Genomic DNA, 20,842 nt, shown 5'->3' with positions numbered 1-20,842 from the left:
CAGCCTTGACTTAATTTCCATTAGTTCCCTCATGTATCTGCCTTTCCACAGCCTGCTACCCTAGAAGCTCAGTCCTTTTCCTTTGTCTCGTCACTTCTCTAAGAACATATCGTTCTCTTGTTAAGATGCTATGTATGCCAGGGGCATCTGGGTGGCTCAGTCGGTTAAGCATCCAACTTCAGCTCAGGTCATGATCTCACGGTTTGTGAGTTTGAACCCCGAGTCGGGCTCTGTGCTGACAGCTCAGAACCTGGAGCCTGCTTCGGATTCTGTGTCTCCCTCTCTCTCTGCCCCTCCCCCACTCACACTCTGTCTCTTCCTCTTGAAAATAAATAAACATTAATAAAGCTTTTTTAAAAAGATGCTATGTAGGCCCAAGTTCTAACCACTCCATTGAGTTACTCATTGCTGAGTATTCTTATGTGGACCCATGATGCACATGTTAATAAATTTTTGATTGTTTTTCTCTTGCCGCTGTTAAGAAAGAAGTTTAGGGTCACAGGCACCGAAATCACCCTGGCTCTAGTGAGAATGTTCTTGCCTACATATGCTCCCCTACGTAAAATGGATACTTCATAATTGTTGTTGGCAAGCACTCTTGTTCCAGAGATAATTAGAACAGTAGTCATCTGAGAGAGACTGTGATCTCTCTGGCCAGGCCCTGGGAAAAGCGGAAGTGGAAGGAAATGAAGGACAGAAAATGAAGGACAGATAGAAATGGAAACAAGGTATTGAAGGTTGCCTCTCTTGATGCTCCCAGCTGTATCCTAGCTCTAAAAAAAGTGTGTAGGCTATTTTACAGTTTGAAGTGCAGTAGGAGGAGGCTAACTATAGGCATGAGATACAAACTTGGACCATATTGCTTTGGCCCCTACAGATTCTTTAAGGTTTGGAGTTGCATGAAATAGTTGCACTAAATTCTTTCAATCTATTGCAGGGATCCTTTAGTACATATTACCTCTACATCACCATGTGGCCTCAGTTCTTTGCACTCCTACAAGTAACTTTTTCCTATCTTGTGCACAGTATTTTGCTTTTGATTTTGTTTTGAAGGTATTTGATATCAAATGTTTAACTCACCCCAGCAACTGTACAGAACTAAATAGTTTGCACTTCAGGACATTAAACCTACTTCCACTATTATCTTTGTACCCTTATTTTACCTTTGCTTCTATTTTCCCAATAATTATAGAATAGTCAGTCAGTAGTTTTCTCAAAATGCAGTCCTTGAACCACCTACTTCAGGAAATACCTGAAGTGTTTACTAAAAATGCCCAGACCTACTGAGCTGGAATCTTTCAAAGTGAATCCCAGGATTCTGTGGTTTTGGAAACTAACTTCCTAGGTAATTCCTATGTACCCCTCAGTCTGAAGCCTATTACACTGTCCCAGCCTACCTCAAGTTGTGTCTGCCTAGACAGCAAGGTTACTTAGCTTTATCTTCACAGAATTGATTGGGAAACAATTAATTCAGGTCCCTAATTTTCAGATGAGAAAATGAAACTCATGGAGTATATGTGACTTGCTTCAGGTCATACCTTTTTCACTCCCTTATTCCATGCCTAATGTTTCAGTTTATTAGAAGCCATCTTGCCCCTGCCAAAGTCTCCTAGACAGAGAAGAACAAATTTATGGCATTTTTGGCTTAGTCTACCCTTTGGTTTTGGGGGAAAAGACAGCTAAAACTCATGGCCCTAGAAGGGTTACCGGAAGGCTGTAGTTACTGTCACTCTTGGTGCCAGCTTTTTTCTGTCTTTGTTCCCAGGGTCTCCTCTTCAAAAGATCTTCCCCAAACTATCCCAAATCAAGGAGAAACTTGTATTTGCTTCTTTTCTTACTCAATAAAGGGAATCCAAATGGGACCCAGAAGATGACTCAATCAACTCATTTAGCTTTAAGTTCATAGCAAAGGCCAGTAAAACTGAGTGAGGGTGGTCATAAGTTTCTATGACTCACTGAAGTCTACTTTCTGAGAACTAAAACAACAACAACAAACAAACCTCCATTCAAAGGAAAACCCACTAGACACCCATTTAAAGTGGATATGACTACTTAAAGGGAAGGTCCTTATTAAAACAATACTGATGTCTGAAAGTATAATACACAGTTTAGCAGAAGATAGGATTCTTCATGTTTTTCGATTTTGCACAAAGCATGAAACTGGATTGACTGTGAAGAGTAATGAAAGATCTGATTAAGGTTCAGATTATCGCCGAACACATGGATGTTAAATAAGCTGCATTAGAGAGAATTACTCTTGCCCTTGGCTATGCTCACACCTCCAAACAAAGTAATGCTGCTTGATGATCTCAATAAGTTACTAAACTGCCCTTAAAAAACTAATTTTGCATGAAACCCTGGAGCAAACACTTGGCAATATTAAGATGCAGATTTTCCATGGAACAGCATCGACTTATTTTGGACCCTGCGGCTATAAGCGTTCATTTGAGATGCATCATAAAGCTGGCAAGCAGCCCTTAGTCAGGAGCCCAGCAGTTGCCAAACATGAAACATGGAAAAACTACGGGAACCGGTTCCAGGGTTTCCATTTACAGCTCAGCCCTTTCTTTGTGCGAGTTAGACTTCTGGTTAAACTCAGTAGGTTTTGAGGACCGAAGGCAATCAATAATGACCGAGCGCCTTTGAATGTGAATTGGAATACGTTCTGGAGTAGTAAGTATCCAAAAGCACATCTGCACTTTCTTGTTCTTGACACTAATGACTTACAGGTCTTCTCCAAAAGTGGATTTGTAATGCATTTCCCATACATAGAGTAGAACGTCATTAATTTTTATCACATTAAATCAGGAACTTTGATAAAATTTAAATACGTTTTTCATATAAATTTTATCTACATACTCTTTATAAAAACGATTTGCCACAGGAAATGATATTTTAAGGAAGATATAATCTTTAAAAATATCAAAGAATCACTCAAAATAATCTCAACACCATGCATTTTCTGTTAGAAAAATTAGTAGTGCTCATATATGTTATCTCGGTCATTTCATCTATCACTGTGAAGCCCCTACCTGGCATATTTTATCAACCTTTGTTTTCTTATCCCTGGTACCTGAAAGTAACACAATTATTTTCTTTGGCAAATGTTCAACAATTCAGCATTTCTATTAGTCAGGTCACATTGTTCCCACTTTTCCCACAAGCTGTTTTGGTTGAGGGAAATTTTGCCAATAAGCATAATGGGGATGCACAAACGTCGGTATGTCTCAAACGATGAATAGTAGTATTTAAAATATGTGTCTCTGTAGATCTGTACACTTAAAACTCTAAGAACAGACAGAAATATTTACTTGAGCATTTATCTGGTTGGTAAGCTGGAAAATTCCAGTCTCCCAAAAGTTTACGCTACACCTTTTCTCTCTCACAAACATGGTTAAAGAGGCAAAGTAGAAAATCTCGAGTGCAGATTATTTCTGTGACCTCCATCTCACATTCAGCATTAATGGTGAAAACAAGTTGCTTATTGAGTTTATAACTGGCACTGAAAAGGGTATATGGGGCATGGGGAAATGCGCTTACCAATCCCAGCTTCTCCAACGATCCAGGAGAGGCGAATGAAGAGCATGACCCCCCAGATATTCAGCATGCATCTCACCTGTGGGTTGAAGGAGCATTGAAAGGGATGTGAGAAGTGAGAGTGGGGCAGAACCCAGCCATCTCTGTAACTCTGGTGTCCAACTTTGCTAACACTTAGTCCACGAAGACACGGAATAAACAGATTTCATTTGGAAACATAGGAGCTTTCTCACCAGCACACCTTTCACCCATCCGAACTTCACAACGCCAGCTTTATCCTCCTCTTCCTTGTTTTCAGCTTCTTCGTCTCCAGGTATCCCATCTCCGTTAGCAACCCTGTCGGCTGACCCCGGTGCAACTGTTACGTTCTGCATTTATACAGGTAGCAAAAATACAGTATTTGGTCAACAGAAGGCTCCAGAAAACTTTCAAAGGCAAATCAAAATAAATGTCATGAAATTTTAGACACACCAAAAGAAGGAAACATATTCTAGCATGTGTATAAGGTAAGTATTTTTTTGCCCTGGGAGCAGATGGATTCATTTTGTGAGTAATTTCAAGTACAGTAGAACTGCAAAGGAGCTTGGGCAGTTCTATGGGTGAGAATATTACCTTAGGGGAAAATGGGTAGATTTAGGTAAATTTAGAATACAGAAAGAACAAATAACAGAAAAAGAAACAAAGGCAGCCTTAAAGTCTATCAGAAGTGAGGCATAGTAGGAGGTTAATGTCTTTGATGCAGACTACATGGACCTCTTTCTGTTAAACTCCTTGGGCTTCATTTTATTCACCTAAAATAATGACAACAACACTTCTCTAAACATGTCACAGTATCTTTAAGAAGATTGGATGAAAGAACACATAAAAGCATTTTATTTTGTTGATTTATATATTTGGTTTTTTCTAACTTATTTTATATAGAGAGAGTTCAGGAACAGGGGAGAGGGAGAGATAGAGAGAGAGAGAGAGAGAGAGAGAGAGAGAGAGAGAGAGAGAGAGATCGAGAGATCAAGTAGGCTCCATAACTCAGCCAGGAGCCCAACGCAGGGATTCATCCCAACTACCCTGAGATCACAACCTGAGCTGAAATCAAGAGTTGGACAGTTATCTGACTGCATCACTCAGGTGCTCCTATAAGCATTTTCTTTAAAAACAAAAAGAAAAAAGATTTAAGGGCACTGTTTGGCTACAAGGATGCTATTCCTGTAGAGGAACTTTCTTTCAGATTCGATATGCCTTTGCCTGAGAATTGCTGGATGTGCTGATAGCATTGTACAAAGGGTAAGAAGTCTTATCACTACTAGAAAGGCAAACTGAGTACAAACAAGAAGTAGGTAGTATAAAAAAAATGTCAAAACTTAATTTTGTGTGTGTGATCTAATTTTGAAGAATAACTTCCTTATCAATAGGATAGTCTCTGAATTCAATGGGGTAGGAAAATAGCTCTGTTTCTCTCAAATGAAAAATAACTCTAACTTCTCTTTTAGATAGGACCTTGAATAATTTCAGATGCACCCATTTCATTTAGTCTATCGTGCACCTACCTAACTACAATGGTTAGACTATACCCCACTGAGTTCCTCCAAAGCAACCTTTTCCAGTAAGGGTTTGAAACCATTGAGGAAGTCTCTTACAATCAGCATTCAATCACCATTATTAAAGAACAACTTTATCTTATTTAAGTGGTCTAAATTAGTTTAAGGCTAGGATGATGTGCTCCCCTATTACTAGCTGACATGTCTCAGACAAGGGATATTTTTTCTCCTCTAAAATAAGACTGGCATGAAATACATATTCAGTGTTTACTATAAGGACTTTATTGGAAGGCAATCAAAGTTTTTGTCCTTGCCATGTTTAAGAGTTATTGCTCTTTGGGCTTTGGTGTATCATTAGCCTACCCACTATAAACTGACTCCTTTAAAAAAATTTTTTTTAATGTTTATTTATTTTTGAGAGAGAGAGAGACACAGAGCATGAGTGGGGGACAGTCAGAGTGAGAGGAAGACACAGAATCTGAAGCCGGCTCCAGGCTCTGAGCAAATAAATAAATGGTCAGCACAGGGCCTGACGCAGGGGTCGAACCCACAAACTGTGAGATCATGACCTGAGCAGAAGTTGGCTGCTTAACCAACTGAGCCACCCTGGCGCCCCTATAAACTGACTAATTTGGGCTGTTAGCTCCAGGAAACTTTGACCTCTTGTCTCCATGTTCTTCTGCTTCTCTATGTCAATAAGAATTTCTTCCAACTTTGTCCTCCCACAATATTCTTTTCATCAAACTAGTGGGACACTTGGGTAACCAACGAAACACAATGTGGTAAGTCATTAATTGGAGGAGGTGGGTTACTTCTCCTCGATGCCAACAAAGAGCCTACCATACAGCAGGTCCTCAATAAACATTACTGAATCCATAAAGGGACCTGAAGGCCACCTGATCTCTGCCACTTAAGAGAAGATGACCTAGTTTCTTATCCATTCTTGCCTCCTATTTGTTTTCTCTTCCATCCCTATTGACTATTCCATTTTTCAGTGCTTCCTCTGTGTAACCCGCATTAAAGAAGGGAGAGGAAGAGAATGAATCTCAAGTGAGATAATCTCACTATCTTCCAACAGCATTGTGGGGGCTGGGGTTAAAATTTAATGACAAAGGAAGCTAAAATTAATAGTTAAAATTTAGTTTTGAGTTGCCCGAAGAGTATCTTCGTCGTAAGCACCCTCTATCCCTACGTGCAGATAATTGAAAGCTGACATGTGTTCGTATTAAAGTAAAATATGGATAAACGAGGTCCACAGAAATTGAAGCTGAACTAGCAGGGCAGAAACTGGTAATCTATACTGGGTAGAAACGCAAGTCATGTATGTAATTCAAAAATTTCTAGTAGTTCTTCTTTAAGACGTAAAAGGAAATCCGTGAAATTACTTAGGTTCAGATCTGAACCTTCACTTTTAAAAATGTACTTAACTTTTGTACAATATCACATTTTTAATCTTTGCAATGTAATATTCATCAGCTAAAGTGGCAACCCACCTTGGAGGAGGGACCCGACTCATGGGCTGGTTTAATATGTTTTACCTAATAGATCTACATCAACTATTATCATTTCAACATATAACCAATAGAAAAATAGTAATGAGATATTTTACATTTTTCACACTATGTTTTTGAAATCTGGCCTGCAGTGTATACTGACCGCACATCTCAGTTTGCACTAGCACGTTTCAAGTGCTCAATTGCCACACGTGGATGGGGCTGTCATGTTGGAGCACACATGTCTATACACTGCAGTCAATTACAGATGGATGGAACATTGGAGGTTTTTCTCCAAGCAGTTAAAAGTCCTATTTTTAGTCTGAACGGATTCTACACTCATAAGGCAGCTGCGTGGTTCAAATGTAACTTTAACTTTCTGTAACTAGAAAATCAATGAGAGCAGAGAATTGAGAAATGTGATAAAATGCCCATGAATGTTGAAGAGATTATTTGGTTAAGAAATTCATTTATTTGACTTGATTTGGGAAAAACTTTTAAAATTGACAATATTCTAGTTAATCAAGATCTCACAGCCGGAGCATCAGCTGCTACTCATTCAGGGAGAAGGCAATTTCCTTTTCCCTGCTTAATTGGGGATCCCATGAGACAGAGCCTTAGTCAAGTGACTTTTTAAAGACAATCTTGGGAATAAAACCTGTATTTTCTGGTCAAACGTGAACTTGAGGGTTTAGTCCAGGAAATTGCTTTGCTCTCACCTGAACTCCAATGATAACTGTGACCCTTACATCTAGATTAATGAGAATACCAATGACTGTAAAAAACATCTTACAAAATAGGCAAAAGGATGAATAAGATACTTAAATTTTCCCCTTATATGGACATTTCTATCTGGTGGATGTCCTTCTGTGCACAGTTTAACAGGTCTTCACTTTATCACAAGGACATCACACCATGAAGCAAAAGGAATATTCTATGTGGGCATGTCAGGGAAATCATCATATATGGAAGTTAGTAGGGAAATAATTTTCTAAAGCTACTCAAAAATAGAATCAATGTAGGGCATTCATCTCTTTCTTAGGTCAATATGTTCAACCTGCTAGAGTTTTCACATTTTTAATATATTTATGTCATAGAGAGGAAAAAAACCTTTAAATGTACATTTCTTGCCTTGACTCCATAGGCCTACTCATACTTTACAGAATCCATTTCCATTGCTTACGTTCTTATAGGAGCTTAAACCTCGCTGCCCCATACAAACTGGGAGGCGTGGAATCTAGTTTCAGCTGTGCAATTAACTCAGGGTGTGTCCTCCAGCAAGTGACTTGACCTTTCCTGGATAGTGCCAAGGAGAGTAGATACCGATGAATTTTCTGCAAATCTTACTTTGAAGTAATTTACTCGAAGGCAAAATCATTTTTCTATGTTTGTCATCTTCGTCTTCTAACATGGAAAAACAAAACTTGGTTTCACTCTTTGATAATTGCCTCTTTTGTGAGCCTACACAGCAATTACAAAGTCAACTTATCATCAAAGTACTGAAAAGACTTTGGGTTGAGGGTTGTGGGCATTTGATGGGTGTGAGCTTATACCAGCAGCTGGCAGCCTCCTCGCTGGTGCATTTTCTTGGGACCAAAGCCTCCAAGACTAAAAGTTTTATGATTGTTGCCTGAAACCAGTCCCCCCCCCCATACTTTGAATTAATGTTTTGTTCACACTCCATTACCATAAACGATGACCCACCACCTTTTGTAAATGCATTTCAAACTGCATAGCTTTAGGGAATGATTATTTATTTACCAAAAGTTTTACCTGTGCATTAAGTATTCAGAAAAGGTAAAATTAAGTGCATTGGGAAGAAAGACAGAAAAAAAGACAGAAAGACAGAAAGGCAGACAGACAGAAAGAAAGAAAAAGAAAAGAAAGGTCAGATACTTCTCCCTTCCAGTATTGATAAACTAGTAAAGCTTCAATAACATGCAGTTTAAGGGGTAAATTCCTAATGGGTTTTGCTAGATGATAAAAGATTAAATTATTTTATGTAATATAAAATGTGATTTTTTTTCAGACCCCAGAAAAATTATAAATGCATTTCTAGCTATCATCAAAGAAGAAAAAAATCAGTGTATTTATTCTTTAAATTCTAACTAGAGGGTCACCTGGGTGGCTCAGTTAGTTAAGCTTCTGACTTCGGCTCAGGTCATAATCTCACGGGTCATGAGTTCAAGCCCTTCATCTAGCTCACTGCTGTCAGCATAGAGCCCTCTTTAGATCCTCTGTCTCCCTCTCTCCCTCTGCCTCTTCCTGGCTGTCAAGGCTTGCTCTCTCTCTCTCTCTCTCTCTCTCTCTCTCTCAAAAATAAGTAAACATTAAAAAAATTATTAAATAAATTCTAACTAGATGATATTTGCTAGTATACACATTTTTAGGTTTTTCACCCTTTAATCTCAGGATGGTAGAAATCTTAGCCCATCTTTGAGAAATATCTCCATAAATATTTACGACTCTGTGATCCCTTCCCAGTACTTTTGAACTTTCGAACTTTCTTTTATTACTGAAATATTTAAATATATGCAATAGTAGGGAGAATAAACAGGTCTCACGTGCCTACCACTCAGCTTCAACAATTATCAACATACGGCCAATATTATTACACTTAAACCCCTCACACCCCTGCCACTGGATTTTATTATATATTTTTAAATTTTTACATTTATTTTTTAGAGAGAGAGCGAGCGAGGGAGCGCGAGCAGGGGAGGAGCAGGGAGACAGGGAGACACAGAATCTGAAGCAGGCTCCAGGCTCCCAGCTGTCAGCGCAGAGCTGGATGCAGGGCTCTAATCCACGAGGGTGAGATATGACCTGAGCTGAAGTCAGACACTTAACGGACTGAGCTACCCAGATACCCCATCACTGGATTATTTTAAAACTAATTCCAGCAAGGATCAGATAACTCCTAGGTTTCATTTCAGCATGAAAAGATGATTCTTTTTTAAACGTTTTTAAATGTTTATTTTTGAAAGAGAGACAAAGTGTGAGTGGGGAGGGCAGAGAGAAAGATGGAGACACAGAATATGAAGCAGGCTTCAGGCTCTGAGCGGTGAGCACAGAGCCCATCACGGAGCTCGAACTCACAACCAACAAGATCATGATCAGATACGAAGTCAGACGCTTAACTTACTGAGCCACCTGGGCACCCCAAAAAACACGACTCTAACCACATTTCTATATTACTAGTCTATGTTATTATGTTTCTATAATGTTTCTATAACAAACTCTTGGTAATAAATGAAAATATTTTAAATTATGAAAATGAGAGGGTTTTTTTTGTTTCAAAAATTTTTATAAACCAGGCCTGTAAATCACTACCAATGGTCACAATTTATTATAGTATTTTTACTGTATCTGAAAACATATAGCTCATACACAAATTAACTTATATTTTTGATAACTTAGGCCAAAAGGTAGCTATGTGTGTAACAAGCAGTGTAAATAAAATCAAGGGGTGCCAGCATGACTTAGTTAAGTGTCGAACTCTTGATTTAGGCTCAGGTCATGATCCCAGGGTCATGGGATCAAGCCCAGTGGTGGACTCTATGCTGAGCATGAAGCCTGCTTAGGATTCTCTCCCCCCACCCTTCGCCTCTCCCCTATCACACTCGCTCTCAAGTAAAAACAAGGCAAAAGATTCTTTTTATTTTCTGCATATACAAAAGAACTCTTAGTCTATTCACATCTATCATTGCACTAAAAACTAAAATTTCTGATCAGTATTAAAATGAGTATTTGGTTTGCAGATTTTCACTCCAGCAAGTATTTTAGGGGTGACCACTGATCTTTACTGGCCTTCAAGGCATTTATTGCCTCAATTTTCATGTCTATTTTATTTGGCTTGGTGATATTTCTAATTTTGGATAGCCCCAAGTTAAATGGTAAAGTTCCAAATTTGAACTTTAAAACACTTTAGAAAATACTATTTCCCAGAGAATGTATTTGTAAACCTTTGTCTCTTTTAAAGAAGATAAACACTTATACCTTAGTTTATGCACTTTAATTTTGCTAACCTGACTACATGCCCTTTATTTCTACCCATAATAATGCCATTTGACATATAAAATCCTAGAGAGTAGAGATCAAATCTCTTTAACTCACTTTATATAGCAGCTCTTGTATATAAAAGGCTAATAAATGCTTTTGATGATGACAAAGAAAATTCTGTAGGAGAAAAAAAAATACAGACAATGTTTCTGTCAGAATATGATCTTTTGGCACAGTCCCCCAAACAAGAAAGGAATCGAATATCCTGTTCTACCCATCAAGACTGAGATGGAATTCTTTGTGCCTGAGTTGCACTGTCCTCTGTAGCTGTCAAAATGAACTGAGACAAAGTGATATGGGAGAGTAGGCTGAGGATGGAAAGTATCAATAGAGAGCATGGACTCTGGGGGCAGCTGCGTGACTCAGTGGGTTAAGCACCCAACCTCAGCTCAGATCATGATCTTGAGGTTTGATCATTTGAGCCCCATTGGGCACTCTTCTGTCAGTGTGGAGCTTGCTTCAGATCCTTGTCCCTCTCTTTCTGCCCCTCCCCTGCTTGTGTTCTCTCTCTCAAAAAGAACAGACATTAAAAAAAAATAAATAAAAAGAACATAGACTCTGGAGTCATGCAGACATGGGTTCAACTTATTAGACACATGACCTTGGAAGTTTGTTGACTTAAGTTATTGCTTTCTCTTGTAAAAGTTCCATAGGATATTATAAAAACTTCACAGTTTGTAAAATAGCAATAACAACAGTACCTACATTGAAGGTTTGTTATAAGGATTGAACGGGAATTTGCCAAGTGTGAGCACCTTGTCTGATACATTAAAAAGTCAATAAAAAGTTTGTTTTTGCATAAGTGTGTGTAATGCTTCTCATTCACAAATTACTTTTCCTAATGCTTTTTATTCACAAATTACTTTTTGTCACTAACACTCTAATGGACCAAGTGTGAAGTCATTCTGTTGCTTTTGTTTTGAAACATTCTCTAATGGTTGGTTTCCTTAAAAATATTTCTATATTAATTTTTATGTATTTTATTCTTTGCATAGACAGTTTATTTCAATGACATCAGAATGCTGACTTTGATAGAAAGGCTATATATTTTCCTGATTCCTATATAACTATATTTTTCTGAAATGCTAACAACAATAGTGGTAGTAAGGCTGAAAAGGGGTTCCATTTTGGTTAGCCCTGTAGTTAGGAATTGTGTATAAAAAGATGGCCACAGATCTGCAATAACGTGGATGGAACAAGAGTGTATGATGCTAAGTGAAATAAGTCATTTGTTAGAGAAAGACAAATATCATATGATTTCACTCATGTGTGGAATTTAAGAAATAAAACAGATGAACATAAGGGAAGGAAAAATAAAAATAACATAATAAACAGAAGGAAGCAAACCACAAAAGACCCTTAAATACAGAGAACAAACTGAGGGTTGCTGGAAGGGAGGTGAGTGGGGGGATGGGCTAAATGGGTAATGGGCTTTAAGGGAGCTGATTGCCGGGATGAGCACTGGGTATTGTATGTAAGTGGTGAATCACCAAATTCTACTCCTGAAGCCAATACTACCCTACATGTCAACTAACTTGAATTTAAATTTTTTAAAAATTAGGAATGAAAGATAATCCCATGATCGCTTAATAAAGTATTTCACTAATCAAAAAAAAAAAAAGGTGGTTACAGGATTATGCTGGACAGTAACAGTAGAATTATTTTTACGAAGTAAAAATACTAGGTTAATCTTGATCAGATGTCTAATAATCATTACATGTTTTGATACAGAAAGAATGCCAATGTGCATTATTTAGTGAAAACAGAGCACAGAACAATGTGTAAAATATGTTTCAATATGTGTTTGTGTTTGAAAAAATATACAGACAGAAAATTAGGTAGCTATATATATATATATGTATGCTTGTAAAGCATAGAAAATTTCTGGGAGGATTTATAAGAAATTTCCAGTAATAATTGCCTTGGAGAGAATAACTGTAGATTTATATTAGATAAGAGACATTTCATTATATACTTTTTAGTACTTGTTAAATATTTTGTTAGGGTATATTTTACATTTTAAGCAAAAATCAGTGAATACAGAAACTGCCATCATCACTATCAACAATGATTTATTCAGTTCCTACTCATTGCAGAAGGCAATGTGCTAGACTTTATATGTATATAAGCTAGTATTCACAAACATGCTACAATATCAGTTGAAGTTACATAGCTTATATAATATTGCAGAGCAGGTAAAGGATGGAGTCATTTTTTCCCTGCTTTTAACTAGGGTTTTTGGAAATCTATAATTCCTAGCCACCTGTGTAGGCATTTAGCTATTTACTACAGAGAAAATGAAAAGGATTTCTTCACCTGTGATCTCAAATCATTGGGATTACAAACTTTGTCAATATGTATCACTCTTAGAGTTTCAGTGAAGGTAAGAAACTTAAAATAATGCCTTCCAAACCTATTTTTCATTTCAACTATTAGCACAACCTTGTCATATAATTATTTTCTGACTTGGAAGTTACAGCCAGGATTCTGCACAAAATCCAACTGGCTTCTGCCTAAATATGTTGTCATTTAATATAAATGTACAATTTTTCTGTGGCTTTTTAAAGCATTATGATCATAAGTCCAAAAAAGATCACCTAACCTGTAGTATGTAAATTGTTTTCCACTTTTAAATTGTTTAAGTAAACATCATTTATAATTTTTTGCATACAAAATTGGTGGTATGTCTGAGTATTATTTTGTAAGGTTTGTTCTATTGATCATTTCTAGTTGTGATTTGAGGAACTACCATAAAAGTGTCAAGGGCCACAAGGAGGTAGCAGCATAGGTCATTACACTACAGGTCTTCTTCTTTTATGGGGGGAGGGTAAGTAGGGGGAAAAAGAATCAAATTCACTAACAAAGAAGAAAGGGATAAATTGATGAAGCCTCAGATCGCTCATGTCTGATAGTGAAGGATAGCACGGAGGTAGAACATGTGGAGAGGTGGGCTGGGCCCTACAACTTTAGAAACACCAGAATGCAGATTCATGGTTGTATTAGAATTCTGCTCCCAATTTGTCTATGTGGATACTTCTGTGAGATTTAATCATTAAGTGTCTTGATAAGTGAGGATCAAATTAAAAAAAAAAAGAGTAACTTATTACTATACTCATTTGGAATGATTAAAAATTAGGTTCAGACCCAATGCCCTGAAAAAACTATTTAATTTGCTACGCTTTTGTATCTGAGAAAAAGAGCTATACATCAAGGTTAAGTCTTTGTGTCATTTTCAAAAAGAATATGATACCCCAAACAGCTATGAAACCTGTCAAATGCATCTACTGCATTTCGACTACGGTCGTTCAGATGACTTTTGAACAACCCACCACTCCCGAGAGTTTCCTCCCCTTACGTAAAGGCTTACAATAAGCTGCGTTTCTTTCTCCAGAAGATCAATCCAATGTGAGTTTACTCCATTTCCTTATTAATGGAAATAGAATTTTATTTTGTTTTATTGCAAACTGAGGGACAAATAGGAGAATATTTAAATTTTGATGATGACAAGTTTACAAAGGAGGAGCTTTAAGAGTTATGTGGAATGAGGTAGAGTGGGTGGGAGAGAATTTCAGGTCTTTTTAAAGAGAACTTTGGCTCATTTTACTTCTTCAGAATAATCTGAAATCCCTTTATAATGCCCTAAGTTTCCTTTTCTGTCCTTCTTAAAAACTCCTTGTGCCCTCTTCTGGCAACCAATTTTTCCTTCTCTTCCCTCTCCCCTTTCTTTCTTCTTTCCACTTTCCCACACAAAGCAAAGTGACACCTTAGTCTGATTTTTGGAGCTTCAAATCAATTCCCCTCTGAAAAATCTTAATGGGGGTTGCCATTTTTTTTTCCTGACATTGTCACATTGCTAACTTCTTTTGATCAAAGCACTGAATATTCCAGATAAAGTCTAACTCTTCTATCTGTAAAGAAACCGGCCATTCACCAGAGTGTTGCAAATATAGTACATGGGACAAGTAAAGCTTGCTGAGGAGAAAGAATAAGGGTACAGAATTCAGATCATGGGCTCTGCTCAGGAAGTCACTCAGTCCCTCGTGGTAGGATGCAGAGTCAGGGATCCTGAGTGGCCAAGGGGAATGGGTTTTAGAGATGGGTTTCCTTGTGGAAAGAAGAATGAAAACTAAAAGGAAATTTTCACCCTTATTAGCATCTTTTGTGAGAGCAATATTCCTAGATTCCCTAGCATGGGTAATCATTTGACAAAAATAACGGTGAATGAATGGATATGAAAAGAATTTTTCCAATCAATTTTTTCTTTTACCTCAAAACCTGGGCAAAAGTAAACTACATTTGGATACATGACAGCTAATTATTCTTTTTAGCAAGGAATTGCATCCATAAAGAATGATATTCATTCCAAACTGTGTTCAGGGGTGCAGAAAGATAAAGTGCATCAATATATTTTAGAGCAAGTTATAGAAGAAATCTCTGAAGTCTATCAATGATTTGCTACAAGATTAGAAAAAATGCTACCTGGTGCTTCTAGCAGATTTGGGAACCCATTATTTATTTTCATTAAATAATGAAAAGTTTAGCCATTTCTTAAATTTCATTCAGTTACTTTTATATGCTTAAGAGCATTCAGGAGCCTTAGGCAAAGTTTTGAGGAGGAAGGGATAAAATGCCGAATCTTATAAATCTTGGCTTTCCCTTTAAAGACTATAAAGTACCCGCACGGCTCTGAAGGCTGGTAGCACAGTATTAACTACAGCAAGCACCAGTGATGGCTTTTTTCTTACAACTATTGTGGAGGCATTCATAGTAAGGTGAAATCAGCCTAGTATTTGGTTTGGCATGCTTAACCAAGGGTGGGTAAACTATAACTTTAAACAAAATAAAACACACTGCCTAACTTTCAGAGCTAATGCTTTAGTTCTCTGTGCTCAGTCAATAAACATTCGTGGAACACCTCTGTGTATTGTCTAATTTTGGGGAACTAGGGACAGTTGTGTAAGGAAGGAGGGTGGTTTGCAGCAGATCTCTCCACCAGACACTCTGGCATTCACAGCATTATTAAAGAGCAGAAGATCACCTGAAGGAGCAAGGGAGGATACTTGCCTGTGCTCTGAAGCTTACCTTTGCAAGTTGTTCATGAATCTCAAGCAGGCTGGGTCGGTTGACCTTGGGCCCGCTGATGCTCCCGGTGTTGCGATAGTACTCAATCTTGGGGACGGCATCCATAGTGTTGTGGCCAAAGGTTTGCAGGTAGTATGTGTTTGTGTGAGAATCGTGAGCATGAAAACTGGCATCTGTTTTCGCCGTTTCTCCATTTTGGAGGAACCTGTCATAGCACTCCTGATTTCCAGGCCTAAAGCTGATTCTGAATCTGTTCTGGGTTTCATCCCTGAAGGAGGTTTCCTCATAATGTGGAGGGTCGCTGTTATTATCCACAGCTGCGCTGCTCTCGTGGCTCTCATTTATTACATTAACCTGAAAGCGATTGCTATTACTGGGTGCTGCATCCAGAAACACACTGGAAGAGTTGTTCAGTGACATCTTCCAAAAGGACTTTCTTTTTGGACTAAGCTGTCTACTTTACAGTTGTTAAAAAATATCGATGTATTTCCTCCTCAAAATAAACTTTAATGTGTTTACATAAGGGAGCTCCTGGCATTTGTTCTACAAGGACTCAGTAAATAGATTCTTGGTGTATTGTCTCCTATACAATCTTCAGAATGTTCTTCGAAGCTGCCATTGAAAAAGAAAATTAAACTTGTTTCAAGTAATATAAATACATTTAAGTAGGGAGAGGGGTATGAGGAAACCGTTTTCTGTCACAAAGACATATAATCTTAAATTTGTCTCATTAAAAAATTACCCATCCAGGAATTCTAGTCACCGAGCAATTACATCCTGTAATAAATAACTAAGGGACTCGTTTCAGCAAACAGAATTTTCAATGGAGTCATTAAAATGTTATCTGTGTTTGTAGCATTTGCTTGGACTCAGTGCAGTTTGATTCAATACGATTTTAGAAAAGATCTAACTCTACCAGTGAGTGCAGTAAAAGCTGATGAGAATATTCTCAGTCTGAAACACAGTTCATTGACAGTACTAAATATTGAAACTACAAAGTATTTTATCATTATCATGAATTCATATTAACTGATAATGATTATATGCCATGATTATAAAATATAAAATATTTTTAGAAATTTCTAAAAAGCATGTGCTTGTTAATTTATAAAAATACATCCTGTGAAGAAGATAGCTCTGTAAATTTTTGGATCTTTTACTAGCCTTTTATTTGCTCATACAGTTGTATCTTTTACAAAAGCTATCATGGAATCTTTAAAAATGTATGAGTACTCAGTGTAAGGACATTAATCTCAGTCCTTAATAAAGGTGCACATTATATTTAGGTAAAATAATCATGCCCTGTTAATTCCCTTTAATGAAATAGTCTCAAATTCACTAAGATGCTTATAATTTGACTCAGAAGTAAATAAACTACATAATCACTTCTTTTGCAATCCATGATCTGAGCTCATCTTAGAACCTTTTTTCATGAGATTAATATTTCCTTATGATAACTTAAATTCTGGCTTTTTAGAAAAGCAGATAAATGCAGACAAAATTGCGCCTCTCTCCTGAAGTTACTGGGTTATTTCTTTGAATTTAAAAATATTTTAACTTCAACTTGCAAAACACATTTTTGGGGTGAAATTACAAGTGAAGCCGTTATCTCTTTAGTTTCATAGGCCACCCCATTTCTCTTCAGAGTCCTCGACATCCTCGCCTTCACTCCGCTCCTCGGAATCTACTTTATGACATAATATTAAGTGCGCTTTTTACCCCATCCAGGAATGTTTAACTTACCATCAGAAGAAGGAGCATTCCTCTCAGGAAGCTTTACCTGTTTCCACATCACCCATGCATATATGGGGCAGCTCGCTTTCCCCGCAAAACCTTTGGCTCTTTCTTATTGGCTAGACCCTTCCTTGAAAGAGATGACTGAGCAGTGATTGGCCGGGAATAAAAATGTGGGCCCTGCCCAGTCATTAGCCCTGAGGAACCTTAAGTGCTTCATCAACTAGTAAACAGTGGTAAATCATTAATCCGTTTAGACAGGAAGTCACACAAAGTTTCTTTAATTCATAAGGGGAGTTGGATTCCTCCACAGTAATAATCCACCAAAATACAAGCAGTGCTTCAGTTTGGGGTTAAATAAATTAAATCCCATTGTCTTCATGATTCCTGGTGACCTCCTGTTGTTTAGCATGATCAGCAACATCTAGGCCTCCAGAGATAATTTCTATACTTTGTAACTAGAAAATGGTATTTGAGATGATTTTCTTTTTTATAGCAGATATTGGCTTAATTCTTCTGTGCATGGAAAGTGAGCAGATTGAATGTAGAATCAGTGATTTATTGAAAATATCTCTACCTAGTGAGAAAACTGTTTTAAGCAGGAATGAAATCCTGGATAAGATTCCCAGTGGCATTGCTAAATGACCTTTTTGTCTCTACCTGGCAAAACGTTCATATGAAACCTGTTTTTTTAGTGTTGTTGGGGCACAGGTTTTGCTCCAATCTGTGAGGTGGTGATTATTAAGACAGCACAAACAGTTCCTCCACGCAGGTCCTGTCACTGGTTTTCAATCAGGTTGATTGTGTTTTATAAGAAACTATCCATGTGCTTTCCAGCTGCCTGAGCAGCAAGATTGTGGCAAAACCCAGTGGTTAGGAGCAAGACTCTGAAGTTAGTACACTCAATTCGCATCCCAGCTGTGCCATTCCTAGCTCTGTGAGCTCTGGCAAATTGTGCAATCTCTCTGGGCTTTAAGTTTCTCACCTGTAAAATGCCATTGTGGGTAATAATGTTACCTACCTTGTTGTGAAGTTATTGTGAAGATTAAATGAGCTAAAGATAGGATTTAGAGTAGCACTGATTTTTATCTAGCACTTACTTTTACTATTTTGGCAATGTTCACAATTGACTGCTGACTTTTACTTAGTCCTATCTAAGACTCCAAAGTGAATCGCTAGAGATTGGGATAGGTATTATGCTTATTAAAATAGGAGGAAAGGTAAGTTGGTGAACAGATGCCGATTGTAGAAAAGGGTCTGGAGATACCTAAGTAAATTTCCTTAGACGCTTTTAGGTAAATGTCATGCTAATCAGCCAGGCTAATGCCAGAGGCCTTTTCGGAAACAGAGACAGAATTACTTACAACTATGTACCACTAACTCATTCTGCTCTTAAGTAGGCATTACCTGTTCAACAAGGGTTCTGACTCCCCACACAGAAGGCATGGGAATTATGCCTTTTGGATTCAGATTCATTTCAGATTCATCTGGATGTTGCTATTATTTAGAACAGCTAAGATGGGCCTGGGGCTCAAAACAAGTCCTATTCGATGGCTCTGGACAGAAGCTGTGAATTTGCTTGCAGTTATTTCTGCCACCTCTGGTCACCTTTTCCTTCAACCATTTTCTCAGCCCCATCCCTCTTTCAGGAGCCCACCTATTTATTCCTTAACCTTTTTCCTCTGCCAAAGACTGTGAATGCATCTGATAGTGGTCAATTTCCTTTTTCCTTGCTGTCTGCCTGTCTGACTGCAGTGTGTGAATTAGTTTTAGTCTTGGCCTTACATCAACCAGACATTTTCATTCTAAGCCTTTTATCTTAACTGTGAAATGAAAGTCTTTGTTTTCTATTAAGGGGATTCAGATGTTCTGGAGCAGATGGGAGATGATTTGAGGGATACGGATGAAATTACACCATCCATAAAGCCAACCTTGAAAGGTAAACTCAATTAAGGCCTTTCAGACACAGGGGTAAGGTAACAGGAGGAAACTGTATGGAGGTATGCTCCTCTATTTCTTCTCTTGTCTTCCCTGATGGGGATCTAGGAAAGGGAAGCTGGAGGATAATCTGACTATGACAGTGGACTTTCCTAGAATTAGCATTTCATGAAGATTCCATGATGTGTCCATACTATACCCATCCTTTGTATTTTTTATACTGTTTCTTGCTTTATAAATACAGACACTGACCACTCTTTCTGCACCCCTCCCTCCAAAAAGTCTGAGATGAACAATAGATCATGAATAAATGCCATGGATAAAGACATTTTTGGTTAAGAGAATTTCTGTTTAGTGGGATTGAAAATAATACTATGGTGGAGTTGATGATATATGAAAAGCTTGTGAGTGTTGAAATTCCAGAAATAATGCTCATACTTCATAAATTTTCTTGTATTTTGGGTTTTGGTCTTTCTTGTTTTTGAAATAAAAATCTGGCTTTGCTGTGTTCTAGTCACCAAAATGGAGGGTTTTGTTGAGTGTCTTCCCTGGAAGACAAATGGTGTATCTCGTACTTGGCTATATGTCTTAGCAAGTACTTTAAAATCCTGGTTCACAAAGGAGGCGCTTACTGTCCTGGGCAAATACAACTTTCAGTATGTTCAGCTGACTTGGCTCAATGAGGTGTTCTTGGACCAGACTACTAACCAGCTACCAGGTATCCCAGGCCAACATTCCTATACCTACTGAGATTCAAAGAGCCTCCTTGAGGTGTGGGTTTGGTTGAGAAGATCAACAGCCAATGCAGAAGTGTTCTAAGTCTACTAGGAGATGGAAAGTATCAGGGAATCATAACTGAGACAACTGGTTTTGGAGTAACCTGAGCACTAACCATATTTCTAAGATATACAGAAATGTTGAGGATAGTCTCTGGGTGTACAGGATGATGTTTACAGACAATGACTCTGACATTAGACTACCCACGTTCAATTCCTAACACAACCACTCTCTAGCTTGATGACCCTGGGAAGTTACTTAATCTCTCTCAGCTTCAGTTCCTCATCTATGACACTGAGATAATAAAATGCAAACAGTAATGTTGAACTCAAAGGATTCATAAGGGAATCAAATCACCTCATGAATGGAAAGCCTCCCATTTAGTGTTAACTCTTAGTAAATATTAGTCATTCTTTTTTCTGTGTGTTTGGCAGTTCTGTGTTCTCAAGTGACAAGAATAGTTTTGTATTTATTTATCTCCTACTATATTCCTCCATTTGGTAACCATAAGGAGTCAACAATTTGTAGCTGTTAAGAATTTTATAATAATATAATCCTACCTTTTCATTTGTCAAATGAAGACAATGAAGATTGATTAGGGAATAACTTACACTAAGCCATTGCTTCTTTAGGTTTGAGAATCCCTATTACTGTCACCAATGAGGATAATAAATAATGATTGCAAAG

At 37.7% G+C, this 20,842-nt stretch overlaps 1 protein-coding gene across 2 annotated transcripts in view; it reads right to left on the bottom strand.

Annotated features, from left to right (window-relative positions):
• Positions 1-16,126, bottom strand: part of SLC12A1 (solute carrier family 12 member 1) — a 99,054-nt gene extending 82,928 nt beyond the window's left edge. For both annotated transcript variants that reach the window (XM_029950992.1, XM_029950991.1), the window contains exons 1-3: positions 15,707-16,126; positions 3,771-3,905; positions 3,541-3,616 (exon numbers count right to left, since the gene is read on the bottom strand). In XM_029950992.1, coding sequence (XP_029806852.1) covers positions 3,541-3,616; positions 3,771-3,905; positions 15,707-16,126 — 631 coding nt within the window. The remainder of the gene's footprint in view (positions 1-3,540; positions 3,617-3,770; positions 3,906-15,706) is intronic.
• Between the last annotated feature and the right edge of the window lie 4,716 nt (positions 16,127-20,842).

The sequence above is a fragment of the Suricata suricatta genome, chromosome 9 (assembly GCF_006229205.1).
Source record: "Suricata suricatta isolate VVHF042 chromosome 9, meerkat_22Aug2017_6uvM2_HiC, whole genome shotgun sequence".
In the NCBI taxonomy this organism is placed as follows: Eukaryota; Metazoa; Chordata; class Mammalia; order Carnivora; family Herpestidae; genus Suricata; species Suricata suricatta.
Note: the sequence above shows the minus strand (reverse complement) of the source record. Positions and strands in the feature narration are given on the sequence as shown.